The sequence below is a fragment of the Channa argus genome, chromosome 4 (assembly GCF_033026475.1).
Source record: "Channa argus isolate prfri chromosome 4, Channa argus male v1.0, whole genome shotgun sequence".
NCBI lineage: Eukaryota > Metazoa > Chordata > Actinopteri > Anabantiformes > Channidae > Channa > Channa argus.
The window spans coordinates 7,097,499-7,121,659 of NC_090200.1; the positions used below are offsets into that span (position 1 = coordinate 7,097,499).

A 24,161-nucleotide genomic window follows, 5' to 3' on the forward strand; every position below is an offset into this window, starting at 1 on the left:
GAAAAGTTTCCTGTGCTGCGAGGATCTGTTCAAAGTGCTTTTTATTTAAGACTCAATTCAACACAGAATTTCTGCCACGATGCCTGGAAATGTGTCCGCACAGTATGTGGGTGGAAAAAAAGACAGCAAGCAAGAGCACCTGAGGAGGAAGAGCAGCTTTGAATATGAAATTAAAGAGCACAACGAGGTCTGAAGTGTTGGGGAACATTTGGAGGGATAGGATGTCATCAGGACACGTCTTCTGTCTGTCTTCCAGTGTGTTTTCCACATCGGGATATTGCGTACGTATGTGTCAGGAAGACAGAGGAGAACCGGGAGAGGAGAGGGAGGAGGGAAACCTCGAAGACAGGATGAGACTGTCAGGTTCCAGCTCCTCGGACTTCTATCTGGATCAGGTAGAAAACAAGACTTTTTTTTTTTTCTCTAACAAACACCCTGAGGCCAAGTTGTGTTTCAAGTCATTACAAATAGGAATAATAGAAATTCATGGAAATGCTGCTGCCTGTTTATAGTAAACATGTAGCAGCCTGTTTTCTTACCATAAAGACTAGAAACACTCATCCTGACTCCACCCAATGGCAACAGTCCCCAGCACCTCTGAGCTTATTGAAAGACTGATTCCTTCATTGTGTAATTTAAACTAAAACTAGTGTAAAATCCCATAACCCAGAGGTAATCGCATTTTTTTCGTGTAACTGTCAGCAAGTCTTCAAACACTTTGAAATGGCCAAAAGAGAAAAAACATTTTTTTTTTAATGTGCATTCAGTCTTACAAGTGTTCCTTCATAAGCCAAAGTAACAAAATTGGTCCAGGAGTTAGTAAAAACCATGAGTTTGCATGACCAGTTGTGACATGACCTCCCTTTGCCTTTGTAACCTCCTCCATCCTCTCTGTCCACCCACTGAGCATCATGACAAAATTTGTTCCAAGTCTACCAGATTGTTCAGTTGTCTCCTCTTCAACGTCCTTCTTCAAATCTACCCACAGGTTTCTAATGATATTTAAGTGTGCAGACAGTGGAGGCCCTGGTAAAACATTCACTTTGTTCTTTTGTCTTTGACTTGACTTTGCGACTTTGTTGACTTTTCCGTTGGATCATTGTCTTGTTGAAGGATCCACTGTCTCTTCATTTTTAGCTTTTTGACCTATGCTAGTGGGACTGTGCTTTACGATCTTCTAATTCGTTCGTCACATTTTTTCAAATTCAATTTCTCATTTTGACGTAGTGTGAAAACTGAATTCCTGACTCATTGTTTGTGTTGCTCTCAACCAACTGCCTGAGGCTGCCTCAGCAGATCGACCCACTTGGAAATTTAAAGCACAGGCCGAGTTTAACACATCTGATGTAACCTATCAAGCTTTAACTGTTGATCGTTTTCATTAAGTTTTTGTTCCGATGAGGGCGAATTTCTACTCATTAAATGTGCATTAAATATTTTGTTGATGCAAATACTATTCTTTGTTTTCCTCTTTTTGCCTTTTTCACCTGTAACCATGTGTGTGAGCATTTGGAAGAACGAGGACACATACTTTGCTTCATTTATTTATAGATTCCATTGCAAGCACTTGTCACTCCGAACATAAGTGATTAATTTAACACATTAGAGACTTAAAGGTGCAGATATGTTGCAAAGTTCAGGAAATTTACAGCATTTCAAGCTTTCAAGCATTTTCCATTCCTAGTCTCTGTAAAGAGTTTTCTGAGTTTGCTGAAATTGAAAAACCATCCCAAGCACACTTTTGCTACCCGTCACCCAAGCTTGCGCCCCTTTAACGTGACCTCGTGGTTCTAGGAAACATTATCTTTGTGTATTTGTTTCCTGATGTTACCAAGACGTGGACGAATAGAGCCCCTCGTTTAACCTTCTGCGCGGTTCCACAAAAAAAAACTTCCCACCATTAGAGATGTGGGTTTTGTGTTTTACAAAAGCAAAACCTTTTTCCCTATGAAAGAAGCAACTGCAAGAGGGCTAAAACAAAATGCACCGACGGTACCAGAAACACCAAAAGTCTTTGCAAATGCAAACAAAGATAAGAAAACCTTTAAAAAACACTGCTTGATGCAAACAAAATGTCTCTATCTTCAAGCACTGATGATAAACATTCAACCTGCCACCGAGCGGTTGTTAGCCGGTTCACCCAGCCAGAAAGCACACAAACACAGATTAATCATTGTATTGTAGGTTAGTTTCAAGATGATTCACTAAGGGTTTTTCCATTTATTTCACGAAATTTAAATTATTTTGAAGATTTTCTACTTCACATTTTGCGGATACGGTGCAACGCTGCAGAAAGAGGAGGAATGGACAGTCACAGTCAGTCCTCGGTGTACCTGGAACTTACGGACAGGACTCTGCCTGCCTCCACTTCCACCCGAATCAGCAGGCGTTTCTTGGTGGCGGGGTACACTGGTGGGAGAACGGGTGTTGCTAGGCTGGTGGTGGTTGGTGGGACAATGGAGGGTTCTGGGGCTTGTGGCTTCTCTGGCGGGTCTTTCTTCGACGGCAGGTGAACGTCTGCGTGCAAGTAAGGACTTGGATTGGTGGGTTTGTTTTTAGAAATCTGAGCAAAAGAGAGGTTTGATTTTAGTGGTGATACATGATGTGTATTACTAATAAGCTTTCTTTGCCTCTCATACTTCAGCTCTCGTCTACTTCTGCTTTATCCTTCTGTTAAGGGTTGGCTGACTACAGAAAAGGTTACAAAAGTGGCTCTCACCTGTGTTGCGCATGAAGTTGTTAATTCTACCCAGCAAAGGAGAAGATACAGTCGTTAGTATCAGTTTTATATTTTAACAAACGGCAACGTGTGAGGATTGTGCAGAATCGACGCTCGCTGCTCACATACCTCGCCTCCTCGCCCTCCAGCAGTTTGCGGTAGGTGCCGATCTCCATGTCCAGAGCCAGCTTGAGGTTCATCAGCTCCTGGTGTTCTCGGATCTGTCCGACCAAGTCCTGCTTAGCCCTCTTCAGGGCCTCCTCTAACTTCATGATTTCATCCCGAGCCTTGTCCAAGTTTTCTTCGCCGTTCGTCCTGCTGATCTCGATATCCCTCTTCAGAGCGTCTTCCTGCAAGGAAACAGAAGAGGGGATCACTTTCTGGTTGGATAGACCGGATGTGTGTCTATGGTGTTTTTGTGTGATGCCAACCTTCCTTTTCAGAGACTCCACGTCTCCATTGAGCCTCTGGATTTGGCGCATTAGGTCTGAGATTTCCCTCTTGGTGTCACGCACATCCTGCTCGGCCTTCTCTACCTTTTCGACCATGTTATCTATCTGAGGTCGGAGAAAAGAGCAAAATATGAATAAAGGTACAGTAACAGGATCTGACCTTACATAAGTATTTAACGCTATAACAGTTTAACGTTTGTTTGTTTACTCTTAGAAAAAGTACTACTTCCTCACCTTTGTCTTGTACCACTGCTCGGTGTCCTCCCTGGCGCGAGCCGCCATGTTGTTATACTGATTCTTGACAGTTTCAATGTAATCATCCAAGTCCAGAGACCGTTTGCTGAGGTCGGGTAGGATCACTGTCTCGTTTTGGATTTGTGACTCCAGCTCCTTGATCTCCTGTAAGGAGCAGACATTAGGAGTTAGTGGAAATTTACTTTTGGTGTCAAATATTAATATGCTTATTAATATGTTTCTGACTCCCACTACATGTACATGTGATGCGCTGTTTTTCTCCACAGAAGTGGTTCCCATCCATTTTTTTTTCTGACATAAACCACAGACAAATCTTCCAAATGTGTTTAACACTTTGACTTATATAATTTTGGATATTGCGACTTTCTTAGCTCTGACTAATGAAGCTTATAAACCTGGTACAATAGATCAAATGTGTTTTTCACATTGTACTGTATTTTACTAATATGAACATACTAAGGACATTTCAGACATTTATCCATTAGATTTAGAAAATTATTTAGATTATTATTTTGATATTACTTTGTTAATTTTATTACACTTCTTTTAGCTATAGGATTTTCTGTGACTTTAAGCTGCCAATAAGTACAAAACAAACAATGTAAATAAATGACAATAGACCCCATCATTACCTCATCATAGCCGATTCTAAGGAACTCCAGTTTTCCTACCAGGTCCTCGAGCTCCAGCTGCAGCTCTATTTTATGCAAGTGACTGTGGTCTGCTTCCTGTTACGCACAAGAAAAAGTATGTGGATGCACTGATGGGATAAAACTGAAGAAAAAAAGCCTCATGTTACATCTGTCAGATACACAACAACACATCTGAGTTACATGTCTTTACCACTTGGGGAGGTTGTGAGCGTTACCATGTTTTTAAATGGCAGCAAATTTAGGGCGCAGTACCTTCTTGGAGATCATAAACTCTTTCTCCAGATCATCTTTCTTCTCCAGTTCCTCCTGATAACTGAGACAATTTAAACAAATAAAATGAACTTGTGCTAATAAAAAAAATAACTGACGCACTTATCTCCTGGCCCTAAACACAGCAACACTTTCAAGTCTGACCAATCCAGAACACTGGCTACGTCGTCTTTGTTAGTTAATTGATGTTTAGTGTGTACAAGATAAAATCAGCTCCACTTTGAGCCTCTGACCTCTTCTTGGTGTCCTCCATCTGCTTCTGCATTTGGTGCAGCTCAGCCTGCAGTTTCTCTTGGTCGAGGAGCAATTCCTCGATCTTCTGCTGCAGGTTGGTCTCCGCTTGCCTCACAATGGGGTCAATATTCCCCTCGTAGCCCCCCTGCTCCTTGAGGATCTTCAGTTTGGTCGCGAGCTTTCTGTTCTCATCCTCCAGGTGTTTTGCCTGAAGAAGAGTAGGAGGCAAAGTGGAGGAGATAGAGAAAAAACACAGACCCAGTTATAAAAAAGACATTATGTCAGAAAAGACTTGCTATATTTAAATTAGTTATTGATTTTTTAAAATTCCCTTTTTCCCTTTTTGCAGCTAGAATTTTTTTTTTTTTATTATAATACATACGTTGATATGGTTGTGTTTTCACTTTAAAGCGTCAAAGCACCTTAAACTAAATCCCAACAAATATCATTTGCCAGAAGATGGCGCCCCACAGACAACTCCAACGTCGTCGAGCGCATAAAAGAGCAACACTTTCTGTGTCCTCAGGTCACAGATTTTTAGTGGCGGCAGCGAGGATTGTGTAAGTTGTGAACACACCTCGTCTTACACAAAAGGTCTGACTTTACCTTGAACTTGATCCGTTTTTTTTACCTAAAGTTTACCCACAAACCAAAACAAATAAACGCACTCAACATAACAGTGAGGGAGGAAAAAATACAAACATTTAAAAAAAACACACACATATTTTATTTATTTTTGTTTTAATCGAGTGTTTTATGATCATTAAATTTGATTATTACATTTTTTTAAAATATTTTTGTCAATTTTACTGGGACATTTAAGACATTTTCCATAGGGGGAAAAAAGTGTAATCAACATTATAATTCTATTATAATTAATAAATTACAGAATTTGTTATGTTAGAAAAATTGGATCAAGTTTAAAAACGTTTTATCAACAATACAAATTTTTTATTAATATTCCTGTTATAATCTTATTGATTTATTTTTTTATTTTGTATTTATTCTTACGTTTTTATCTCATTAAAGCCTCAAAGTTTATTTTCCACTGACACTCCTTAAATTGAAAAAACATTGTTATTAGTTTTTCCTTTATCCAAACGCTTGACTTAAAAAATAAATAAATCACAAACCTTGTCGATCACCTGGACGAACCGGTCGTTCAGTCCAACCATGTCGTCCTTCTCCTTGTGTTTCCCCGATTTGTCCACTTTGCTCTTGCTCGGGATGTTTTTGCCCGGTGTTGAACATATTGGTTCAGTCATGGTGAAGCTCTATAGAGGACTGCAAGTCTACAGGATGGAGAGGTCAGCGGTGTAGGTGCGCACAACCCTCCGCATCACCTGCTTTTAAGGTGGACACGGACCACCCATGACCTCCCCAAACGTCGGCATGCGTCCAATCACCAAAGGACAGGTGGAATATTAAAGCGAAAAAATGTAACAGATAACATGAAATACTTGAATTTCAGCTCTTAACCAGTTTGTCCAGGGGCGATGTTGGGCACGGGGAGCCAATGGCATCACTGGGGCGGATTTGTGCGCAAAAGACAAGTTATATAAAGTACCTCTATATTGGACATCCATCAGCTGATTCTCCAATCTGAACCTCTCTGTGACTTTTCGTTCTGTCCCATTCTGCTAGAATCATGACTTTAAACTCCTCAGCCAGCCTGTATGGGGCCAGGGGAAGGGGCGCCAAAGCGTCCGTGGCGAGTCCGGAGGGGCTGCGTAACATGCTGCGCAACGAGACGGAGAGAGACTCCGCTCCCGCACTGGTCGCCGCTCAGGCGGCACCACCCGCCGCTGCTGCTGCTGCCCCCGCTCCTGCCGCTCGCGCAGACGACAAGCAGACCCTGCGGGGTCTGAACGATCGTCTGTCCGGCTTCCTGGCCAGGGTGAAGCAGTTGCAGGAAGAAAATGAATATCTGGAGAGACAGATTGATGAGATTTTGTCTAAAAGAAAAACCCCTGAGGGAAGGGACTGGGATAAAGTGGAGAAACCCCTGGAGGACCTCAAGCAGAGGGTTAGTCATCAGATTTCTGTTTTGTTTGCTTGTTTAGGAAAAGTTAAACTACTTTCAGTTTGATACTGCACAAGTATTTAGTTGTTAATTATCAATTTTAAAGTAATTTCAATATTTTGACAAGCAAATACTTCTTTAAAGATGCAATAGATTTGATAATTTGGCTAACTAATTTTTCTTGTCAGCTCAAAGACATCACCATGGACAACGCCAGGCTTCTGATTGAGATGGACAACACCTTAATGGCTAATAATGACTTGAAGCACAAGTGAGTTTAATGCAATCTGGAGTTTTATAAAAAGACATAGTTTGTAAAATGGGGCTTAGGAAATATTAATATATTAGCTGCTGTTGTGCTGATGCATTTGTTTGTTGCTGCAGTCGAATGATGTACTGTATCCTTCCCCTGTTTGCAGGCTGGAGGATGAGAAAAGGGCACAGGAGGTGTTATTAAATGACCTGGAGAGTATTAAGAAGATAACTGAGGAAATGAACCTGAAGTGTGACCAGACAGTAAGAGAGATTGACATGGTGAAGGATGAGGTCGAACGCCTCGAGCAGGACCACAAGATTGTGAGGCTGCACACAAACACATACACAAACACGCCCTCCAAGGTGAACTAACAGAACCGTACTGTGTGAGATCTGGGTGAACGTCTAACTGTGGCTCTTTCTAGGAGGTGGACATCCTGCGTGAGAAGATCAGGGACTCCGAGGTGAAGGTGGAAATTGAGTCCAAGATGTCTGACCTGTCTCAGCATATCAAAAAGATTCGCGCTCAGTACGATAAACTGGCCGAAAGGAACCTGAAGGAAACAGAAGAGTGGTACAAAGCCAAGGTACCAGCCGGTTGTCATCCACACGTTGGATGACTCTTTGGTCTCCATCTCCACACGCTGCTCTTTTTATGTCATTGTGTCTTTCTCTTTCTAGTTTGAAAACATCAAGGTGGTGGAGGCCCAGAACACGGAGGCTCTGCAGTCTGGACAGACGGAGCTCAAGGATCTGATGAAGCAGAAACAAACTCTGACTATGAAGATCCAGAGTTTGAACAGCATGGTAATCACCCATTCACACACTTGGCCTGGCACTCTGCCATAGAACACAAATAAAATACTACAACGTGCCGTCACGGGGAAATGCAGCCTATCACCCAGGAAACAGTTGAGCAATAACAAGGTCATTCTCACGACATGTTTGTATTTACACGCATAAAACCTTAACGTGAACATCCTCCAAACCCTCACATCAAAGAGACGCCCGAGACGTTAAAGTGCTTTTTAATACAACCACCCAGCGGTGTTAGTTTACCTGTCCTTTTAACAAGCATTCCTCTGTGCCCTGTCATTACACGTACAACTAGTACTTTAGAGGCGACCTATGGGCATGCAAGCGCTCTCAGGGATAACTCTCTTATCTCCTTGGTTCATCAATCCAAAGACAATGGTATGAAAAGCTTCCGATGTATCCCGAAAAAAAAAAAAAAAAACATAGGAAGTTTAAAAACCACTCTAAATGATTTATTTCAGATCCAAAATCTGGAGGAAGTCCTGAAGAACATCAAAATGGAGTATGGCCACAACCTGGCCCCCTTCAACCAGGTGATACTGAGGCTAGAGGGAGAGCTGAGGAAGATCAGGTCACAGGTGGAGCTCCAGGCAGCAACCAACAAGGACCTCGTCAGTATCAAAATGAAGCTGCAGGCAGAAATCAACGATTACCAGAAACTGATTCATGGCCAAATCGCTGATTCTGACAGGTGAGGATTGTCCAAAGTCCAAAATGGTTCCAGTTGTAGGACCCCATGAAAGTTGGACAGTTTGGGAAACACACCTGTTAAAAGTTATGAATTGTTACGAATTGGCAGTATATAAATAACCATTTGAATGTTTATACCATAAATATGGAAGGTGAGGGAATCCACCTGCAAGCACCTCTAACGGTTGTCTCATGTAAATAATGTTCAACTGAGTGTTTTGCGGTTTAACACGAACACATCCCAACACTGATGGTGTTGTCCTCTTCTTCCCTGACAGCTTGGAGCATTCTTCAAAGGATGTAGTGACGAGTGGTAAGTTGTGGATACGTGACACTGGAAATCATAGTGATTCCAGCATGTCTGTTCCCATTACCTGATCAACAGGTTTATCGTTCAACCAGATCCATGTCAAGCGCTGGCTGCTTTCAGTTTGCACGTTCATTGGCATTTCTTCAACAGGAAAAAACTAATAATAATCAGAATTTGACCTTGTCTTTCCCGTAGACACAAAAGAGCTAGAGGCGAATAACAAATAAGGTTAATAACATTCTTCGCTGAATAGTTTACTGGTTCAAACTGCACAGATAAACTAACATACATTTATTACAATTCTTGCTAATAATTACAAATGATATGACAAGAACTCCTGCACCCAATAACTGCATGCAAACACATCTGATCTGCATGAAAATTTTAATCATTTTACAAGCAAATGCAGTGTAAAAAAGTTCTTTTTTGTTTTCAGCAAATCTACACAAGTAAGGACCAAAATATGCTGTTGGATCAAATACATTTTCTTGTTTCCAGATAAGCCTGATAACAAGGTGCGGAAATGAGTGGAAGAAGCAGCGTCTGTGAAGCGAGAAAGTCGCCAAGGCCGAGCCAACTGCTGTCCGTAAATGCAGCAGTTGAAATCTCTACAAACCACTTAAAAAAAAAAATATTAAAATAAAATAGGGCAAAGCTAAGCTGGGCTAAAAGGAAAAAGGCTAATGCTGACGGTGAAGGTACAAAAGCTTGGTGTTTAGGTTTTGTCTGTTGTTTTCTGTCTTTCAGTGACTGTCATAATAAATGGCTTCCTGTATGGTGCATTTCACTCGTGTTGGAAAATAAATGAGTTGCATTTTCAAATACAAACTGTGTTTTGTTTGCTCTTTGAATACTTAACTACATGTAGTCAAATAGTGCAGGGATTCCCAAATGGTTCCATTCAGATTTAAGTAATGTTCAGATGTTGAACCTTAAGTGTAAGTAAATGTCACCCGCACATCACACCTGCCAAAGGCTGTTTTTTTTAAAGAGTGATTTATTTTATTTATTTCAAATGACAACGGTACATACAACATGAAAGCACAGAGAGGGAAGGATGGGGGATTGAAAACATCCAGTAAATGGACATTGCATGGTGAGGTTTGAAGGGCAAGCAAGAGTACCAAATGGAGTAAAAGATATTGTATCAAAAATTTCTTTTTTTTTTTCATATATATATTTATATAGGACTAATAATTATCTTTTATCTATGCAAAGCAAGGAATGCCCTTTTTTCCATTTATCGTGACCCTTGGCTTTCCCTAAGTAGAGCCGACGTTATTCATTAAAACAAAAACCGAAAAACAAAAAAGAAAGACGACAGGGTTTTTGGGAAGCTGGGCAGGGGTATTTAGAGGCGTCCTGGCGTCCTGTCTGATGTGGTGGTAAATTTCAGTGTGTCGCATTTCGGGCGTGTCCGTGGGGGTTTGAAATTCTCAGTCCTCAGCGGGTAAACGTCTTTCCACTGAAACAAAATTGAAACGAAGACACAATATATCAAGTGCATCCCACAAAACAGGTCTTGGGTTGTTTTCTGGCGCAAACATACCTCAAATCTTTGTTGTACATTTCAACATGATGAGTTAAAAACTACTCTTATCTGTTATCTAAATAGCAAGCTATACCCACTAGAAACAGAAAGAAACACAAAAATAAAAATAAAAAATGCTTTACTGCACCATTCGGAGTCTAAATCTCTCAGTCAATACAGAACCATGCTGTAAGTTTTGAACAACCGATTCTGCTGATATGAGATAAAGATGACAAACAATAATAAAAGTCCAGCTTTTGATGTCCTGGTAGGTGGATCCTGTTACTTCTGGACCGGTCTAAGCTTCCCGTTTCCAGTCCATACGCTAAGCAAAGCTAACTGCCTGCTAGCTCCATGTTTAGATTTACCACCCAGAAACGAGAGTGGTGTCAATCTTCTCATCGAACTTCTACTGAGACAGCAGTTTTCAAAACAATGTCACTCTACAGTTTTAAAGTAAAAGAGAAAGCTAAAGGTTGGTTTTTTTCCCCTGTGGTCTGTGGACATATTTGATAATGTGCAGAATATCTGCGGTAAGATTTGACGTGCGTAGAGAAATTTAATAATAAGTGATTGACACTACCATTTCAGTTCCATGTTCCAGATAAGTTAGCTTAAGGGGGACATTTTTTTGTAGCTTGTAGATAAAAATAAAGTTGTGTGACTGGCTTATCACTTTTCAAAACTCACAACAATGGCATTTAAAGGGTTCCCTATTTTATTAACAACAGAACAAGGACTCCGTGTGCTAAGACAGTATAAACCTCCCAAATATTTGAGTGTAAATACTCAGACACTGTGTTCACAAGAGGAGGCTACTTACGACATGGTCTTCATCTCCTTCTTCTCAGCGTCGGGGCGAGCGCGGTTCAGCACTTTGAGGAAGTCTGACGTCTTGGCCCTCATACGTGTGTGAATGTAGGCCTGCACAGAAGCCACAGACAGTGTTTTTAGTGCAAAGACCAATCATAACTTGTTACGTAATCTCGAACCAGCTCGTGACATATTGAGATGCTTGTTTTTTGTCCAGTGTCATTGATTTGGCGCTGTGTTGTTTTTACCATCGCTTTAACACAGTAGGCAACAGAAGCAAAACTTGATGTCATGTACAGTTGGGAGACTATACCATAAGGTGCCAACGCATTTCTTATAAACCCATTACCAGCTGATACTTGGGTAAAAATGGGCAGTTGCTAGGGAGACTACATTTGACTACATTTTGATTCAAGGCTGAAGAGAACTCGTTTAGACATGGGGAAGTATAATTTAGGTCAAATTTAAACACTAATTTTAAGTTTTTTGCTCAACAAATCTTAGAGGCAAATTTGGTCAGATCTCCTAAAGCATTACAAAGAAAAAAATAAAAATAAAAAACACCTCCACAACTGGACAGAACTTCACAAAACTTTTAAACAACAGAAAACTCAGACACTGGCATTGTCGAACGCACCTTAGAGCACTTTATGTGGTAGTGCAGATAGTCCCTGAAGGTGTGGATGAGGTTGATGGTGTTGTCTCTAGCATTGGCATTTGTGTGACGTGGGAACAGGACTGAAAGGAGCCAAAATAGATCACGTAAATCGATGTTATCCTCATAAATACGTAATTAGCACAACAAGTAAAAAAACTATGTGGCCATGTTTTAGCTCATTGAGTGCTGACCAAAGGTGATGTATCCAATGTTGTCCCCGATGGCAGCGTCTGTGTCTTTCAGCTCCAGGGGAGGCTCCCTGTGGCTGAACAGCACCTGAGGGGCTGTGTGGCTGGCTCGCCGACCCTCTTTGAACTCCTACACACAGAAAACTGTTAGTTTTGGATAATTCTTCTGCTATATTCATTTTAATTAATATGGTAAAACATACAAAAGAGCTTCAAAGGACAATACACTGCATAGTAGTGCTACACTTTATCAAATTAGCTTCATTCGCACTTATTGCTTAACTACATCTCAGTAATATTCTAATGCTGCATCTACATTCACAAGTTTGAATGAATGGAAAGACCAAGAAAAGCTCTGTGACACCCCTGTCACAGAGCTTTTCTTGGCCTCACACACCTGCATGAAGACTTTGCCAATGATGACATCGTCGTCGTCTTTGAACACTGTGCTGAACACCACTGTCACTCTGTCTTTCTTAGCCTCCACGTACCTGAGGAGAAGAAGGTATTAAGAAAAAGCTTTAGTCTCAGTTGAGAATAAAACCAAACAACAAACTCTTTAAAAAATGTCAATCTCTTCCTCCACGTACATGGACTCATCGTCTCTGTAGTGCACCACGGCCCTCTTCTCTCCCTCTTTGCCCTCTTCCTGGAACTTGAAGTACTTTTCAAACACTGAGGCAAAGCAGTTCCTCTTGAGCATCCCCGCCTGGTGGACTACCTCATCTTTGTTAGCTGGTAGTGCATCCAGGTCATAGAGGAGGGACACGTTGTAGCCTGAGAGACAACCAGTCCCACACACAGCGATTGAGATTACAGATGACACAAAAAGCTTTTAGTTTCACACCCATCTATTAAAGGAACAAGCTTGTTAACACAAATGACCAATACTGGAAACAATGTTCTACTAATGGAACAAAGTTAACACAACACTGCTGTGTAGCACATCAAAAGCCTATAATAGCTGACAGCATAGCTGTCTAGGAGCTATTAGAAGCTTACCAGATTCTGCTGAGACAAGGAAATTCCCATAGACCCTCTTGAGCAGCTGAAATAAAAATAAATAAATTTTGAATCACACTTCTCTAAATCTAGTTTCTAAAAAAGGAGCAACTTACAGAAAATCGAGACACAAACAAAAAGAGAATATGAGGACTTGATAGAATATAAGAGAAACATGCAAGACTATAAAAGCCATTTTGAAGGTAATGGATGATTACTTAAAAAGCTTTTCAATTGGCCCTGAAGCTACTGCTTTGATATGAGTAGAAAGAGGAAAAACATCCAGAGACTGAGGATTTCATTTAAACAAAAATATGTAAACAGGCAATTTCAAAGGTTGATGTAAAAAATTAACACTTCAGTGAACATCATAGCTTTTGTGAATCCTCTGAGACCAAGCGGGTAGTTCAAGATAAGAGAAAAACAAACAAACGGAGACGTCAAGGCTATTAAAAGCACAGAAAGCACAGCTTTAAACAGACCTGCACAACAAAAATGATATAACAGCAGGAAGAGGGTGTGTGTCTTGTGGGGGTAATTGCAGGGTACAGATTTGCAATGGCGCCCCTGCTCTGATGGATAGTAATGGATACTTGTCATTTCGGAATGAACGGAAATAGTTAGCAGAAATATGTATATGGAACTGAGTAAAGTTAAAAATAACCGAAAAGGTATCTACTGTTCTTCCTCATTTCAATCTCAGCAAAGCTTAAATATGTCAAATCAAAATAAATAAATAAATAAATAAAAAGGTAGGAAGAAGCCGGCCTCTTTGGCAGAGTAACATACCACCCCCACGGACTGCTTTCGAAGCAGACTATTCACCGGACAGAAACCTGAATGTGACAATCTCAAACCATTCATTTATCCCTCTGCACTTCAGCTTTTAGAGAGCGAGGAGGGGAGTCGCTGGACAGCAGCCAAGACATTCACACACGGTAGCTGCTGCTCGCAGTCAGCACTTCCTTGCCTGGGGTTAGTCACACAAACTCACTTCCTGTTTCAACCAGAGCCCTTTGCAGCTTCTTTCTTCCTTACATGGCAACAGAGCTCTTGTGTGTAGAGGTGTGTGCATTTAGATAGCAATCATGACCTCATTGAGTTTTTTTCTAAGATTGACACCATTCGCACAAATAAGTTAAACACAATCTTGCCTTGATAAATAAATGAGAATTATTTATAGTTGCAGCAATATTTCATTGGAGGCTGACTGCAGGTTCAGACAGCTTTCTTGCAGCTTGAAGGACTATCCTTGCTAAAATTTAAACTATACCACAAAAACAACTGCTGACCTCTCAGAAGACAATGTACATGAGTGGTTTATTTTTGCACCAGAGAAACAGTGCATCAGAAAATTCCAACCACATTTTAAAACCTTAAGGATAAAACCTCAAAGACCACAGCATTTGGGCTCTTGATAATATGATCCCATAATTTCAAACATTTTAAGATCTTTCCAGGACTTGCAGTTTAACTGGCTCAAATTTTCCAATCACGAAGAAGGGGATTCAAAATTGAAAGCACTCTGAACTGGCTGTTGGTGAGGCCCTGTTTCTGCCTAGGCAGGCGCAGAGAAATATTTTCTAAACTCTCCGTTTGTGCTGCTCCCTTTTGCTCTTCGTGTTTGTGTGCGTCGTACCTCGTCAGCGCCATGCTCCACTAGCTCTTTGTAGAACTTTAGGGAGATGCTGACCATCACTTTGGTCTTGTCCCCATTGGGATTGGAGATGTGGTACAAGACTCCATCGAAATCTGCAGCAGAGACAAACAAAAACATAATTAAAGCCTGTAAGTTGCTTCTGGCAACTTGACACAATGACACATTTTGCACTTGGACACTTGGATGAATGCATTTATGGAACAGAATACATTTATGGCCGTCTGTGGGATTATTTCTCCAAATTTCACATGTAAGATTGGAACATTTTATAGCCACAGTCAAATATGCGCAACAGGCTACTTGCCTAATAAGGTGATAAGCACATGCAAGCGCTGTAGCTCAAAAATGACCTATACCAACAATTTTCATAATATCTGTGGTGCTAAAAACAGGGCAAAAAAGGTTTTGCTGAGTAGATGGAACATTTGTTGACTGTAATTCAAACTTGTGTCTTGTGTTTCTAGTAACAAAACAATTTTCTCAGGATGAGGCTAAAGACAACTTAACCAAGAGCACAATAGCTGACACACCTCTCTCCACGGGTTCTAAAACAATATGTTAGCACACTGTGCTGAATACTTCAGTCCACCCTATGAAAACACAGGATACCACCAGGGCAGCTGTGCTGCAGGTGTGGTTTTGGCCTCAAAGAGCTACTCACACTAATGTAAGCTACTCATTTTAAAAACATGTTGGAACATATTGGCAAACTCCTCAGTTTTGCAACGAACTGTGTGCTTTGCACATAAAATATTATATTTGTCTTCACCTGCTAAACTACAGTGAGCACACCACCAATGATGTGCTGCTCTCAGTTAGGATAGAACTGCTAAAAAACATTTCTAACTCAATGTTTGCTGTTAAGAAACTGCCTGGTTACACATAAAGAAGACATTTTAAAAAGAAACTAGATACAGTATAGAGCAAGCTTATTCATTAAATGCTATCTGACCTGCAAACGTCACATCGACGGCCTCTGGTTTGGTTCTGTGGGGAGAAAACAAGATTAGGAGATGCATAAACAAACCACTGAACTTGTCAAGCCCACCACTTACACAATGTGCACAACAATGTACAGCCTATTGGCTATGAGATGTGTGAATCTGATCATATAGCTAACATGTATTCTAGAGACAAAGTCAACAGAAGGAAGTGAATTGATGAGTCAAAAAAAAAAAAAATCTATTAGCAGATTATGTGGTTTGATTTCTTTAACACAAAAACTTTCAGGCTCTAAATGAGAGGAGTTGCTGCACTTCCTTGTCATATCTTTGGGTTTTGGGCTGTTGGTCAGACAACATGTATATGTCAAAACAACATTTTACTAATAATTTACATTTTACAGACAAAAGTCTAATGAATAACCCCCTGCATAATTGAAAATAACAATAAAACACTACATGAGTAGCAAATATTGATGCAACTATACTGTACATAAACTGTACATATTTGTTCTTTTGAGGGCAAACAGTGCATATTTTTTTCCCAAAAATATTTGACAGCGACCTAATAAAACAAGCTGTTCAATAATCAGAAATAATTTATTCATTACTTTCAATCTATGAGCGCCTATGTTCGTTGATATGAACGTACTGTCCAAAACAGCTGGATTTTAATGGGAGCTTTCTATTTTAATGAACCACCATGACAAAAACAGTGGCTTAAACCATCTAAGCGCCATGTTTTGCCGATGGAAAATAATCTGAGTAATAAAATAACCCTTGTATGGGTGGATGCTGCAGCGACTTATCCCGTCTGCAAATGCACGGAGCTGAGGCTGCCTGTGCACAGACTTGACTCAGCTTGCTTACAGGAATGCGGAAGCTGCAAAGAGGGGGCCGTAGTTAGTGGAATGTAGCCTTTAACGGGTCCTGCGGAGCCGTGAAAAAAAAACTAATAAGTGGCATTTACACAGCAAGCACTAACTTTATTATAATATAATCAGCCCTGTGTTTTACAGTGTCCTTGATGACGTAGATGAGCGTTTATTTTTTGGCTATGTTGATGTGTATTGTGTGTTTAAACGGCTATAAATCCTTGTTTAATGTGACTCTGTCGAAAATGCCTAAAAGTCAATTCATGGCTAGTGGAGTCACTAATAGACACTTGAGGTTTGACATCAGTATCTGCATGTATTACAAAGACACTGGCCCACGAACATCAACAGCACTACGGTCGGCTAGCAACTTTTCATGCTCTGTAACCATGCTAAACGTTTAAAAAACATTTTTCCAAATATTAGTCAGGCAAGTGGTTTTGAAAGTAACACAAGTTCATTTTTATTTTTGCTTCTACGGAATATGGGATAGAAATCCATTGAGGCTACACTTTTTTGGCACAACTTGATCGTCCAGACACACCCCAGCTTTGGGCAACCCGGTCACGGCAAATCAGCACTGAGCTAATATACTGACCATTTTTGGCTTTTCTAAACCCAAGAAAATTACATAGCTGACCCATGCAAAGCTGCAAACGTTTATGAGTTGGATCCGAACCCCCTTCTTGCATCATTAAAAGCAACAGCAGCTATAGTAAAATGCTAAATGGGAAGCTAGTTGGTGTTAGCATGTTAGCCAGGTGTAACGATGATTTCTCACCCGTTGGATGCGCCGTCGAATTTCAACGTCAGCGTCTCTTCTATGATGCGGTTATTAATTTCTAACAGGATCATCGCAGCGGACGCCGATGTCAAGGAAAAGGGGGAATGATCGGTGCTATTTGGTGGGATTAACCTCTTTGTGTCAAATTCTGCAAATTTTTCCTCCCTTGACAGACGAGACCGCTTCCGTCGAGGGTACTTCCGCCTGTCACTTCCGCGTATTTTACACTAAGGACCCCATAAAAATTCAGGACGACCGTGCGGGTGCCTGTAATAAATTCGTAATGACAATTTTGCACATGTATCGAAGTACTGTACTTTACTTGACTGTTTACATGTTCAGCTAAACTACACTAGAATTCAAAGTTACCTTCTGTACCGTTTGACATTAATCTAATACCTATAGTAAAAGTTAATTTGTAGAATTAGGTTAATATCAAAATATATATTGAACAAATAAATAAAGATGTATAATTACAGCTTTAGATTAGACGTTATTAAAAACACTATATATAGCATATAAAAAGAGCTACACTATTATCAGCTGCACCATGAGTGTTTGTTGCAGATTAGTGCATCAATTCTTTCTATGTAGTTACTGTATTTAAATAAACTATTCTAAAGTGAACTGCTCTGGATGGTTAGTGTCTTATTCTAGTGTTAGAAATATAATATGATCATAACACTTTGGTGTTAATTGTAATTAATTTTAAGATTGTATACAATAGTATGTAATTTTTTAATATTTAAAAACAACACTTTGTTACCTGAGTCCTTTCTTCACCTCTGGATTTCTAATACTTAAGGCCAACTGGATGAGAAGAAACAGGTCTGTAATTTACCTAATAGCTTATCTGTTTAGTGTTTAAAAGTTGTGCATCAAACCAGGTTGAGCCTGGTCCAAACGCAAATAATTATTAAATAGCAGTCATTGCATCCACAATTCTCCCTAATCTATGTTGCTTGTTGATCAAAAATGTTATAGTTCTTCATAACATGTCTTACAGAAAGGTAATATGCAAAATAGGATTCCACATACTGACACGCTTTATCCTGGAGCAAAACAGACCAGTTCTGTTTATATTATGAGTAGAAGCAAAAGCAAAACATTTCAGTCAAATTAGAGGTAATGAAAATGCCTGTCAGAAATAGATGAAATTTTTGATTTGTGTATTATATAAGCCGGAGTCGGACTACTTTAATTTTGACACGTCAATGTGTTTTAATTCAAATTAAAATTTGAAAAATCGATACAATATGCTATTTAACTAATGCTTACACAAAGTATTAAGACCATTTTTAGACACTGAACCCCAAGTTGCTCCCGGTGTGTCAGGTGAGCACCTTGCATGGCAGCCTCCGCCATCGGTGTGTGAGTGTGTGTGTGAATGGATGAATGGAAATCAACATTGTAAAGCGCTTTGGATAAAAGTGCTATATAAGTGACCATTTACCATTTACCATTCTAACCCCCCATTAGTTGACTTGGGCAAGTAGCTTCAAGCTTTGTACACCTGGACTTGGGCAGTTCTTCCTCTAGGTCTGACCAGTCTCCCTGTCCCTGCTACAGAGAAGATCAGAGGGAAAGTCTTCAGACGTCTATGCCATCACTCACAGGGGCTTCCAACCAACCACTGAAGGCCTGATTGATGGAATGATGCTGAGATGTTCCTCGATTTACCAGCTTCTCTCATCTCTGCAGAGAACTTCTCAATCTCCGTTGGGTGCACCTTTGGGTGCTACTATGGAGACGTGCAGAGTGTTTTTTGGAGTTCTTACTAGTTTATCAATTCGGTTTCCCACATGTGGACTTGAGTCAACTTCGGAGAATTTTTAAAGCACAGATAGACGGCACTTTTATCCATTTAAAATGACATATTCACCACAATAAACAGTTCAAAACGTGAAGAGCTCTGAATACTTTGATCAGGTTCTGGGAAGCACAGTTATGTTCTCAGAAATTAAAGGCCATCGCGCAAGACATCAATCCTAAAGTGACAGAGTTAAAATAGAGTCTCACCGACAAACTATTTGCTTTGAAGAAGATGCGATACAATCTTACTGTATACGTTACGTAACCAGAAATTACTTCTCTCGTCTGTGCCAATCTCTCTGTTGTTGTCCTCTTTTTCTTTTAGTTCAAAGAACACCTGGTTATAAATCAAATGGCTGCATGTCTTGTACTGTCACATCCAGTTTGAATGTTTTTTTATTCACAAATTAGCCCAATGTGCTTCAAGGCTACACAGATGCTAGAATAAAGAAGATTTTGTACTGGACTTTGCTACTGATAAAAGGAGCTGAAGGTCAATTCAGCATGTTTTATTTAGCCCGGCAGCTGCCACTACTAAAGTTTAATTATATCCATCTGTGAGACCTGCTTTCAGCCCGGCGCAACAGAGGTTTTCATTTATTATTTTTGCAGCGGAAAATATTTTTTCACTTTTTAAACTCAAGCGGTTAAGGGAAGGAAATTGCTTTACTTGCAGCATTTTTTCAAGTGGATGACAAAGAGAAACATTTACAAACAATTGACTGTAGTTCGGTGTTTGACTGGTCCCAGTTTTTTTTGCTTTCAGAGAGGAACATTTTTTAAATCTTCTTATTGATTAAACCAATAAGGTGAACTACCTGTAAAATACTACTATCATTCATTTTATATTATTTGTCAGTGAAAGGCGGCGGGTTTCACCAAAACACATTATACTTTTCATTCTTTAATTATATTTTGAATAAAACACTTTTATTTGTAATGGAGGGTTTTCACAATGCTTTTACGGTACTTATATTGAAATAAAGGATCTGAGTAAGTGTTCCAGTGTTTCAAAATTTACCTAATCTGTTTCATTGTGTTGCAGTATTTTGAAATAAAAAAATGTCTTAACAGGGGAAAATATGCAAAACCTACTGAAAAGAAAGAGCTGAGCGGGGACACCAAATACATTTCTTGTGTTCATGGATACTTCCACGCTCCCAGTGATTCAGAACAAAGCTGCATTACAACCTCATAATCTTAAGAAACAATCTCCAGGTTTCAATGTAATTCTGATGAAATCGTATAAGATGCTTCAAGAATGCATATTACCATCTGTTAGCTGGAGAGCTATTTTTTTTTTTTTTTTTTTTTGGATTAGCTGGAAGACAATAAAAAGGAAACCCGATGCCTTTTCCACAGAAGGGGACTGTATCTCCGATTCCAAAGAAGTTCATTGTCTGTGCCAAGTTTCAGAGTTCTGTTTACATGTTTCGGTGAAAGAAATGCAAAGTGCGCGATCCAGTAGGTTTGTGAGGCCAAATAGAGGTGGTACACAGTTGGCACAACAAGCACACAAGATCCTTACAACTGATTCAGGTTTAGCTGGTTGCTTTCTTGTGAACTGCTGCATAAATTATTATTTATATTTGGTTTTTTTATCAGATGTAGTTTTAAGATGGATAATGTTATACATAGTCATTCCTTCACTTTTCCATAGTTTCCTGGTTTAGATTTAGTTTTAGAATTTAGAACAGTCATTTCACCCATTTAGCTAAACTCTGGAAAAAAATATTTAAATCAGAAACATGAATTGCTCCTTTAGCATACTATTGGGTTAATTGAATACTTTGTAGGAGTCTCTACAAGCTCCTTGCACCTGTCACAGACGTGGCTCGAAGACAATGTTGCTTTGTGTCGCATGCTAAAAGAACAAAAATGTTTTCCGTTTAGAATTAAATCTACAACACACACAAACACACACACACACACACACTTAAGAATATAAAATCAAGCCTGTCTTGTTTGGAGACATCCTGCTGGATGCTGGAAATAGTTGAGCCATCATGTCTCCATTTACTTACAAGTGTCAAAGTCAGAGTTGATGATTATGTTTTTTACCTGTCAAAATCTGAAAGAAGTGATTTAAGGAAACAAAAGAGGAGGGAGGTTAACATTGAGACACAAATATATTTTCTGTAGGGACAAGAGGAGGAGGGAACCTGTCAGTCACAGCACAGACATGTTATCATGTTTTTCTCTGTATGCTCACTCATGTTCGACATACCATAACACTAAAACTCAGACATTATACTTACATAATTGCTGAACATAAACATCCATCATTATAGCACAGTACTTTTTAAAAAACAGGTAACAGAAAACCTAGTGTGGCAAAAAAATAAAACAAACAAAAAAAAAAACGTGCAAATGACATCAAGCTGTTGCAACAAGGGGAGTGAGAATATTTCCAGTGTGTCGCATTGTCCACCCTGCTGATTCTGTTTCCTCAGACGGTTGATTGTCCAATAATCTCATGCAACTCAGTCACATCCCATGTTGTAGTTTAGTCTTCACATGTTAGCCTGAGCTGCAGCTAATGTCTCCAAAAGATGCTTTTAAAACAAAATATACTGTTTCTCGAATGTTACTTCTCTGAATGTAGAAAATAGTATTTGGATGATGTACGGATGAAATGATGTGTTGCATTGATGCATTTTTACAGGGGCTCCATTGGAAAAAGATGTACCTTTGACGCAGACGAACAGTCAGTGCTTGGGGAAGGAAGCAAGGTATTGGGTCAGCAAAGGAAAAAACCCATGTTGTATCACTCTTAAGAGGATGCTCTTCAGCAGGAACTTATTTGAGCATCAAGGTGTTGTCCTCTCTGAAAGTCACAACCAAGCTGTCTTGGAGAAGGTGAGTGAACCTTTTTACAGAGGGATGATAGAACGAGTTAAACCATTTCATATGTGTTTAATGAAGTTGAGGGATTTAAATTCTTCTTGCTTTATTCGAATCATCCTAATAAGGAACAAGCTGAATCAGTTTTTTTGTACTAAAATCTATCTGCTTCCTCTCCACAGTCATGTCCATTATCTTTACATTTAGTGATGATTACTTTGAGAATTACACCACCCAAGACAATCTCACCCCCTACATCGTGAATGAGGATGTATCACCATATGAGATTAAACTGCCGGAGCGCACAGCAGGTCTGGTTATTGCTGCCATCGGCTTTGCCATTTTTTTATTGGCTGTACCCGGGAACCTGTTAGTGGGGTGGGTGATCGCCACCAGCAGACACACCCTGACTCCATCTGATGTGTACTTGTTCCATTTGACAATAGCGGACGGCCTGATAGCCCTCACCTTGCCCTTCTCGGCTGTATCTGTGATCTATGGATGGGTATTTGGAGACTTTATGTGCAAACTCCTCAGTCTCATATTCGAAGCAAACTTCTACACCAGCATCATCTTCCTGGCCTGTATCAGCATCGACCGGTATCTTGTGATTGTGCGCGCCAGTGAGACTCTGAAGAGTCGCAAGAGGAAGTGCAGCTGGATCCTCTGCACAGCGGTGTGGGCCCTGGGTTCGGCCCTCTCATTGCCTGCACTTTTCCATAAAGTCATACAGTTAAATGAAACGGACACGCTGATTTGTTCTGAAAGTTATGAAATGGGCAGTGCCAAATCGTGGAGACTTGCAATTCGTGGGTTCCATCATATTTTTGGCTTTTTTCTCCCTCTGGCTGTTATGATAATCTGCTACAGCATCACCATCGCAAGGCTGCTGCGCACCCGTGGTTTCCAGAAACACCGCGCCATGAGGGTGATCTTGCTCGTGGTGATTGCGTTTCTGCTCTGCTGGACTCCGTATCATATAACCAGGATGGTGGACACGCTCCTGAGGATGAATGTGATACCGAATAACCGTGCTGTCAGAGGCTCAGTGACCATGGCTTTGACTGTAACCCACAGCCTGGCTATGATGCACAGCTGCATCAACCCTGTGCTCTACGCATTTGTGGGAGAGAAGTTCAGGAAAAACATGATGCTGTATTTTCAGAGGAAGTCACTGTCCAGGTTCAGCCGGTCCTCATCTCAGACCTCAGAAGGAAGCACAGCTGTTTTCTAAAGTCTTCCTATTTATCAATACACCAGTTACGACAACTTTAGTTTTCCATTTTCTCTCAGCCAGAGGAGCAATAATTTGGTCCACTGCTGCCATCTACTGAGCTCACTGTCATTAAAACCTTCGATTCCCTTCATCTGATTTATCTCAAGTCTGTCTTTGTATTTCTCATTATATTGTATTATATTGTACATTTCACCTGTTGTAAATACTTTTTGTTTTTAACCAACAAATCATTATCTGCGTTTGTATTTAATATGAAACAATTCAATCCTTTAATCGGACACAGCTTTTCCAGTGGAGCTACATAATCTAATAAATCCCAAGCCTTAAAGATTAACTTCATTGTTTACCTAAGGGCAATCTATATTTATAAAATCTGTATTTGTTTCTGTTTCAGTACATTTCCAGAATCGCTCCTATTAAAAACCTTTCAAGTTTGAATGAACTACTGAATGAAAATAAAAAGTTTTGCATCCTTCACTGCACTGATTGACTTTTTCCTACAGCCTGGTTCTGGTTTGTATTTGCAGGTTCCCTCCACTTCCAGCCATTAAAATTACTAATAACTCATCTCATATAGAAAAACCAGGAACCAGCATTGGTTTGAAAGGACAAAACAGTATTTTGTGAGATATTGTAAATATTATAATATATATATAATAATATATTGTAAAAATGAAAAACAAAGACCCAATTTAAGACACATTTTTTTTTAATTTTTAGACACAATCACAGATTCAGGTGCCTCTAAGAACCAGTCTCTGCTACAGGTGTTTCCGAACACTCAAATGACAGTAAAAGTAGTAGAAAGTAGTAGTAGTGCATACAAAAACAAAACTAAATAATATAAAAGCGTGCAGTAAAAAAAACATTTTCACACTAAAATCATGTTCCATCAGCTGTTTGTAGTCAGATAATTTGCACCCGCACGCTGTTTTAGTAACTGTCCAGCAGATGGCACCCATGTGCCTCGTGTCAAGCACTTGCTTAAAAAAAGTGAAATAAAATTTGAGAATTGTAAAAACCTTTAATTAGTTTCATTTTGAAAAGCTGAATATTTGCAGCATTTTAAAGTAATTCAATTTTTTTTAGCTCCAAACGCTACGTTAAGTAACATTTTCCAGGTTTGTTAAGGGGTTATG

General features: G+C 39.8%; 4 protein-coding genes across 5 annotated transcripts; 2 read left to right on the forward strand and 2 right to left on the reverse strand.

Annotated features, from left to right (window-relative positions):
• Positions 1–259: 259 nt before the first annotated feature.
• LOC137125024 (keratin, type I cytoskeletal 18-like) lies at positions 260–9,498 on the forward strand. Of its 2 annotated transcripts, XM_067499900.1 has the most exons (9): positions 260–395; positions 6,228–6,609; positions 6,795–6,877; positions 7,026–7,182; positions 7,287–7,448; positions 7,543–7,668; positions 8,139–8,368; positions 8,646–8,680; positions 9,176–9,498. In XM_067499900.1, the coding sequence occupies exons 2-9, from the start codon at positions 6,232–6,234 to the stop codon at positions 9,202–9,204; spliced, it is 1,200 nt and encodes a 399-aa protein (XP_067356001.1). In that variant the 5' UTR covers positions 260–395; positions 6,228–6,231; the 3' UTR covers positions 9,205–9,498. The 2 variants fall into 2 exon arrangements, with proteins under 2 accessions (XP_067356001.1, XP_067356000.1); XM_067499899.1 differs by lacking the exon at positions 260–395 and having other exon boundaries at positions 6,093–6,609.
• Positions 1,529–6,061, reverse strand: LOC137125025 (intermediate filament protein ON3-like). The gene is made up of 9 exons (XM_067499901.1): positions 5,717–6,061; positions 4,583–4,791; positions 4,332–4,392; positions 4,059–4,154; positions 3,406–3,570; positions 3,151–3,276; positions 2,849–3,069; positions 2,720–2,745; positions 1,529–2,563 (listed from the first exon to the last, which is right to left on the reverse strand). Exons 1-9 carry the CDS (start codon positions 5,846–5,848, stop codon positions 2,556–2,558), a joined length of 1,044 nt encoding a protein of 347 aa, XP_067356002.1. The 5' UTR covers positions 5,849–6,061; the 3' UTR covers positions 1,529–2,555.
• A 521-nt stretch (positions 9,499–10,019) lies between the features above and the next one.
• Positions 10,020–17,345, reverse strand: arpc2 (actin related protein 2/3 complex, subunit 2). The gene is made up of 10 exons (XM_067499905.1): positions 17,127–17,345; positions 15,482–15,516; positions 14,509–14,621; positions 12,870–12,915; positions 12,458–12,644; positions 12,265–12,358; positions 11,871–11,997; positions 11,659–11,759; positions 11,032–11,132; positions 10,020–10,142 (listed from the first exon to the last, which is right to left on the reverse strand). The coding sequence occupies exons 1-10, from the start codon at positions 17,198–17,200 to the stop codon at positions 10,121–10,123; spliced, it is 900 nt and encodes a 299-aa protein (XP_067356006.1). The 5' UTR covers positions 17,201–17,345; the 3' UTR covers positions 10,020–10,120.
• Positions 17,346–21,277: 3,932 nt separating this feature from the next.
• On the forward strand, positions 21,278–23,497 carry LOC137126206 (C-X-C chemokine receptor type 1-like). The gene is made up of 2 exons (XM_067502722.1): positions 21,278–21,800; positions 21,968–23,497. Exon 2 carries the CDS (start codon positions 21,970–21,972, stop codon positions 23,017–23,019), a length of 1,050 nt encoding a protein of 349 aa, XP_067358823.1. The 5' UTR covers positions 21,278–21,800; positions 21,968–21,969; the 3' UTR covers positions 23,020–23,497.
• Positions 23,498–24,161: the final 664 nt, after the last annotated feature.

Excerpts from the sequence above, each read along its gene's own strand:
- LOC137125025 (XM_067499901.1), bottom strand. The coding sequence starts at position 5,848 with ATGACTGAACCAATATGTTCAACACCGGGCAAAAACATCCCGAGCAAG. Across the intron at positions 3,571-4,058 it reads TTAGAATCGGCTATGATGAG|GAGATCAAGGAGCTGGAGTC; the intron begins GTAATGATGGGG and ends TGCTCCTTACAG. Across the intron at positions 3,070-3,150 it reads TGGAGTCTCTGAAAAGGAAG|GAAGACGCTCTGAAGAGGGA; the intron begins GTTGGCATCACA and ends GTTTCCTTGCAG.
- LOC137125024 (XM_067499900.1), top strand. The coding sequence starts at position 6,232 with ATGACTTTAAACTCCTCAGCCAGCCTGTATGGGGCCAGGGGAAGGGGC. Across the intron at positions 7,449-7,542 it reads AAGAGTGGTACAAAGCCAAG|TTTGAAAACATCAAGGTGGT; the intron begins GTACCAGCCGGT and ends TTCTCTTTCTAG. Across the intron at positions 7,669-8,138 it reads TCCAGAGTTTGAACAGCATG|ATCCAAAATCTGGAGGAAGT; the intron begins GTAATCACCCAT and ends GATTTATTTCAG.
- arpc2 (XM_067499905.1), bottom strand. The coding sequence starts at position 17,200 with ATGATCCTGTTAGAAATTAATAACCGCATCATAGAAGAGACGCTGACG. Across the intron at positions 15,517-17,126 it reads TTCGACGGCGCATCCAACGG|AACCAAACCAGAGGCCGTCG; the intron begins GTGAGAAATCAT and ends TTCTCCCCACAG. Across the intron at positions 11,133-11,658 it reads ACCACATAAAGTGCTCTAAG|GCCTACATTCACACACGTAT; the intron begins GTGCGTTCGACA and ends GCTTCTGTGCAG.
- LOC137126206 (XM_067502722.1), top strand. The coding sequence starts at position 21,970 with ATGTCCATTATCTTTACATTTAGTGATGATTACTTTGAGAATTACACC.